This window comes from Eutrigla gurnardus (assembly GCF_963514095.1).
Source record: "Eutrigla gurnardus genome assembly, chromosome: 9".
NCBI classification, from domain to species: Eukaryota; Metazoa; Chordata; class Actinopteri; order Perciformes; family Triglidae; genus Eutrigla; species Eutrigla gurnardus.
The window spans coordinates 28,491,609-28,497,911 of NC_139923.1; the positions used below are offsets into that span (position 1 = coordinate 28,491,609).

The 6,303-nt window shown below is 44.9% G+C and overlaps 1 protein-coding gene across 1 annotated transcript in view; it reads right to left on the minus strand.

The window, feature by feature from the left end:
• Positions 1 to 669: 669 nt before the first annotated feature.
• LOC311018095 (Wilms tumor protein homolog A-like) overlaps positions 670 to 6,303 on the minus strand; it is an 11,048-nt gene continuing 5,414 nt past the window's right edge. Inside the window, exons 3-7 of the mRNA XM_084016872.1 lie at positions 5,684 to 5,783; positions 3,046 to 3,190; positions 1,931 to 2,020; positions 1,538 to 1,630; positions 670 to 1,253 (exon numbers count right to left, since the gene is read on the minus strand). Coding sequence (XP_083872998.1) covers positions 1,132 to 1,253; positions 1,538 to 1,630; positions 1,931 to 2,020; positions 3,046 to 3,190; positions 5,684 to 5,783 — 550 coding nt within the window. The 3' untranslated portion in view covers positions 670 to 1,131. The remainder of the gene's footprint in view (positions 1,254 to 1,537; positions 1,631 to 1,930; positions 2,021 to 3,045; positions 3,191 to 5,683; positions 5,784 to 6,303) is intronic.

Sequence of the window (6,303 nt, forward strand, 5' to 3'; positions counted from 1 at the left end):
TCACACAGTCTCTAAATATTAATACACACGAAAGAAATAAACCAAGAAACGTATAAACACCTCCTGGATCCATCCAAAGACTAAAATATATATCAGATATTTTTATTATTTTTTTCCTCTTCCCACGGTGAAGAAGTATTATTTACATCTCGACCATGACGTCACAGAGCCAGTGTGACCAAAACAGACATATTTTAGAGAAACGTCCGGCAATATTTACACACCACAGAGAAAACAAAGACAAATTAAATACAACCATAAAGGCATATTTGTGTTTGACACCGGAATGATAATGAATCACTGAATCCGATGCGTTTGAATGGAATCATCTTTTAAGGCGAAGCTGTGAAAACTATAAGAAACTACGCTCGCTCCCTTAAATCATTCCAGTGAAAGCTTTTTTTTTTTGCCCACAAAAAGATAATAAATAAAAAAAGTAGTTTCAACATAACAGATATTTACAGCGGTAGCATGTAGGGCCGGCCGGAGGCGTACGCAAACTCAGCGGCTGCTTGGGGCCCCCTGGTGGCCATCGTGTGTGGAGATTTTTAGGCTGCGGATATTAATGAATTCAGGTATTAGCCATCCCCCAAAATGCAGCAGAATACAGGAAATTACATCAACCAAATGGGCTATTGTATGGGCCCCCCTCCCCCATTTGCACCCACGTTTGCACAAATAGGATGGGGGTGGGTTCCTTATGCATCTGTGCCCAGATTACACTGTATTAATACAAATAAATGTAACATTAGAGAGACATTTGGGTCAATAATCGTCAAGCACTGGTGACGCCACGTTGGTGGGAGGGGGTCCCCAAATCTAATTCAGCTTAGGGGTCCCCAAAAGGCTTGGGCCGGCCCTGTATGTAGCTGACCTTTGACCTCACTGTACACGTGACGGTGGCGGCAGGAAATATTACAGATGAGATGGAAACACGAGCGTCTGACGTGCAACGATGAGGAACCTTCCGGAAAATAAAAGCACTTTTCATATTTATATTTATTTCATTAACAGGTTTTTTTTTTTTGTCCATTTGGGGAAAAAATGTCAAAAAGCAACTTAAGTTAAAGGAGTCAGTTTTTGGGGATTTGGACAGAAACAGAAAATAAAAGCAGATTTGTTTTTGGGGCCTCAGATGGCGAGCTGCAGCTTGGTGAGGTTCCTCTGGTGCATGTTGTGGTGTCGCACCAGCTCGTCGCTCCGGGCGAACTTCTTCTGGCAGTTTGGCCACCGGCAGTTAAAAGGCTTCTCACCTGAGAGGGAGGTGAGACAGGTGGGGAGACGGGGAGGAGGGAGGAGGAGGAGGAGGAGGAGGGGGAGGAGGAGGAGGGGGAGGAGGAGGAGGTGGAGGATACGATAACAACGGGAGGCGGGAGAGAAAAGAAAGACGTTAGAATATTACGCCGATTGTCACCTGAATGGGAAGATTTATACTAAATCTCTAATATGAATGCTCGACTCCAGTGAGAATAAATACACTTTAAATACACTTTAAATGGATGGAAGAAGAAATGGGAAAAATAAAAAGTTTACGCACTTGTTTTACCTGTATGAGTCCGGGTGTGAGTCTTAAGGTGGTCAGACCGAGAGAACTTTCTCTGACACGTCTCGCATTGGAAGGGTTTAACTCCTAAACACATGGACAGTGTGCATGCACACACACACACACACACACACACACACATACAGAAAACACATGTTCAACATCACACACACACACACACACACACACACAGAGGGAGATAGAAAAATACAGTAGAGCAGAGGTTTGGAGGGAAGCCATTCCAAAAGTTTGACCAGCCTTTATAGCAACTTCTTCTGAGGGGGGGGGGGTCAACAAAATGGCCGTCATGCAAACAAGCAGAGGTGGAGGTGGAGAGCAAATAAATACAAAGGAGTGAAAAGGAAGAGAGAGAGAGTGTGATCAAACCTGTGTGTCTCCTCTGGTGTCGTTTCAGCTGATCGGAGCGAGAAAACCTCCGTCCACAGTCTGTGAACTCACACTGGTAGGGTTTCTCCCCTGGAGACACGGAGACACGGAGACACGGAGACACACACACACACACACACGCGCGCGCACACGCGCACACGCACACACGCACACACACACACACACACACACACACACACACACACACACACAGTTCAAAGTTACTCCCAGGAACTTTACTTCTGTGGTGATTCTGGCGGCCCCTGTGGACAAAAGCGGTAGTGTCTCCGAGCACCAGACTCCATTCAGAAAACGTGTGTTTTTGTGTTTTTACTGCAGCAGGTCTGACCGTCTGCTGGGTTTCTGAGTTTCTACATATTCTGCTCCTTTATTTGTTTTATTCTATCTTTTCTCTTTTCCTCGATACATTTTAAAACAAACATCTGTACTTTCTCCTCCTCACTTTTCAAACAGGATCCTAACTTTCATTTTAATGCATTTGAGGAGAATGATCGTTTTTTAAATTTTCAGATCAATATGACGTAATAATCAAAAACAGCCAGTAGAAATGTACTTCATAGTGATACTTTCTACTTTCAGTACATTTCAGAGCTACTTGAGTATCTATACTTCTACTTGAGTATCTGTACTTCTATTTAAGTATCTGTTCTTCTCCTTGAGTATGTGTACTTCTCCTTGAGTATGTGTACTTCTACATGAGTATGTGTACTTCTCCTTGAGTATGTGTACTTCTACATGAGTATGTGTACTTCTCCTTGAGTATGTGTACTTCTACATGAGTATGTGTACTTCTCCTTGAGTATGTGTACTTCTACATGAGTATGTGTACTTCTACATGAGTATCTGTACTTCTATTTGAGTATGTGTACTTCTACTCGAGTATCTGTACTTCTCCTTGAGTATGTGTACTTCTCCTTGAGTATCTGTACTTCTATTTGAGTATGTGTACTTCTACTCGAGTATCTGTACTTCTCCTTGAGTATCTGTACTTCTACATGAGTATGTGTACTTCTCCTTGAGTCTGTGTAGTTGTGTATGTGTAGTTTTTGTTTACTCTATTAGGTAAAGTGTGAAATATAAAGAGTGTGTCTCACCTGTGTGTTTGCGGCTGTGCATCTGCAGGTGAGACAGCTTGAAGTAACGTTTGTTGCATCCTGGGTAAGCACACATGAAGGGACGCTTCTCGCTGCTTTCCGACCGCACGATGGCCGGAGCGATGCTGGGCACCCGCCGCACATCCTGCACACACACACACACACACACACACACACACACACACACACACACACACACACACACACACACACACACACACACACACACACACACACACTTATCATCTAAAGCAAAAACAAATAGCTAAAATGTAATTTAGAAAACACGTGATGCGTCCGGCTCGTTATAAAAAGATGCTCGTGTATTCATTAGACGGGGAATTAGACCTGACCTCTGACCTCAGACTGACTGCAGCCCAAAGGGAGCCGTTAGTCACGCCTTTTAAACACAGCCGCCGCCGCCGCCATCCGTCTCCGGCGAGTTCTACACGAGTTCATCTTCAGAGGAATAAATCTACGTGGGGGTTTCTACTCTCACATTTATTTCCTGTGTTTTCTTTCATCTCCAAATTATTACAGCGTCCGATCCTCGCTAATAATTTTTTTTTTAAGAAAACAGAAATTATATAATTATACTTAAAATCACTCATGTCTGGCTGACGCCTTTTAGCCAATCACATCCATATATAAGTACAACGAGGAAAACTGCCATGAAGTAAAAAAACAACAACAAAGAAATCTCCTAAAACGTTGAATGAAGATGAAACATGTAGAAGAATGTGTTGTGTTTTAATATAATTTCTGAATGTATGTATTTGGTCCATTAATAACGTGTTGCTGTTACATTTGTTTTGCTGGCTCTAAACCAATAGGAATGAAGAATGAAGCTCCGTGGCCGTCGGCTGTATTTCCTTTGGCTCGGCGACTGAGAATCAGTCTAATCCTTTAATAAAAATTAACCTGTTCGCTCCTAAATTACACTTCAAAAGGCATGAGAGTATGTTTATTCTTTTGCACTGAGCCCAGACCTCTTTTGTGTTTTTGTAGGTGCAATCCATAAAAGAAGAAGAAGAAGAAGAAGAAGAGGAAGAAGAATGGTGAAAAAAACCCAAAAGGAAGGAAAGATCTCCAGAAGTCCTGGAGGAGGTCTGGAGAGTCTCCGCTCGCTGTCCTTTAGAGCCGCTGACAGACGATAATTAAAAATCTAATGATTTATTAACATGCTGATCCTCGTATGGAAACTGTATCTTTACCCAGTGATACCCTGTGTGTGTGTGTGTGTGTGTGTGTGTGTGTGTGTGTGTGTGTGTGTGTGTGTGTGTGTGTGTGTGTGTGTGTGTGTTTCACCACTGCTAATGGATTTGTGGAAAAATATTCCTCTTGGCCTTTAGCTTCCTTTTAAAACTCTGTGTTCGTACGTGTGTGTGTGTGTGTGTACATACGTGTGTGTGTGTGTGTGTACATACGTGTGTGTGTGTGTGTGTACATACGTGTGTGTGTGTGTGTGTGTACATACGTGTGTGTGTGTGTGTGTGTGTGTGTGTGTGTACATACGTGTGTGTGTGTGTGTGTGTACATACGTGTGTGTGTGTGTGTGTGTGTGTGTGTGTGTGTGTGTGTTTCCCTCCTCCCGTCGCCTGCTTGTTGCATCAGACTCAACACCACTCGTCTCCTTCGGTCCTCATTCAGGAACACGTTCTCTGTTCTATTTGTTTTCAGTTCTCGTCTTTCATGAGAGGGAACGAGGCGAGGGAACGAGGCGAGGGAACAGGGTGAGGGAACGAGGCAAGGGAACGAGGTGAGGGAACAAGGCGAGGGAACAGGGTGAGGGAACGAGGCAAGGGAACGAGGTGAGGGAACGAGGCAAGGGAACGAGGCGAGGGAACGAGGCGAGGGAACAGGGTGAGGGAACGAGGCGAGGGAACGAGGCGAGGGAACAAGGCGAGGGAACAGGGTGAGGGAACGAGGCGAGGGAACGAGGTGAGGGAACGGGGTAAGGGAACGGGGCGAGGGAACGAGGTGAGGGAACGAGGCAAGGGAACAAGGTGAGGGAACGAGGCGAGGGAACAAGGTGAGGGAACGAGGCAAGGGAACAAGGCGAGGGAACGAGGCGAGGGAACAGGGTGAGGGAACGAGGCGAGGGAACGAGGTGAGGGAACGAGGCAAGGGAACAAGGTGAGGGAACGGGGTAAGGGAACGGGGCGAGGGAACGAGGTGAGGGAATGAGGTAAGGGAACGGGGCGAGGGAACGAGGTGAGGGAACGAGGCAAGGGAACAAGGTGAGGGAACGAGGCGAGGGAACGAGGTGAGGGAACGAGGCGAGGGAACAAGGTGAGGGAACAAGGCAAGGGAACGAGGTGAGGGAACGAGGTGAGGGAACAAGGCAAGAGGGAATGAGGCACTGAATCTGTGTATTGTTGATTCTAAGGTTATTTTTTGGTTATTAAACAAAAAAATAATATATATACAGTATATATATATATATAAATATATGCCGCTGCCCGCTGTGTGTGTGGTTACAAGACAGAGAGATGTGCACCATCATAAAACCATCATAAACCAAAGAGGTCAAATGTCAGGAAACCTTTTACAGAATGTGTAAAAACACGTAACGATGTAGTACTGCTGTAGTACTGCTGTAGTACTGCTGTAGTACTGCTGTAGTACTGAGTCCTACCTGTAGGCCTCTGAAGACTCCGTGTGTGTGAATGCGGTACTGCGTGCTGCAGCTGTACAACATGGGCGTGTTCGGGTCGCTGTCGTATCCCGCCGTGTGGCTGCCGACACAGAGAGAGAGACAGTGGGTGATCAAAAACATTAAAAATTAAAAAATTAAAAACAAACAAACAAACAAACAAAAAAAACTCCAAAATGAGAAAATCAACACTTAAGCACATTTTAACTAAACAGCTGCCACTAAATCATTTCACGGCGGAGGGGAAGCTTTCCACGCCGCCGCGTAGCATCGGACGGACGCAAAGCAGAGCGACGCCGTCATTAACCACAAGATGCAAGAACGCGAATCCTAACTCGATTCCTAACGCGATTCCTAACTCGATTCCTAACTCGATTCCTAACGCGATTCCTAACACGATTCCTAACTCGATTCCTAACTCGATTCGTAATGAGATTCGTAACGAGATTTCGAACACGATTCCTAACACGATTCCTAACTCGATTCCTAACGCGATTCCTAACGCGATTCCTAACTCGATTCCTAACTCGATTCCTAACGCGATTCCTAACACGATTCCTAACTCGAATCGTGTTAGGAATTTTTTTTTTTTATAGTTGCGT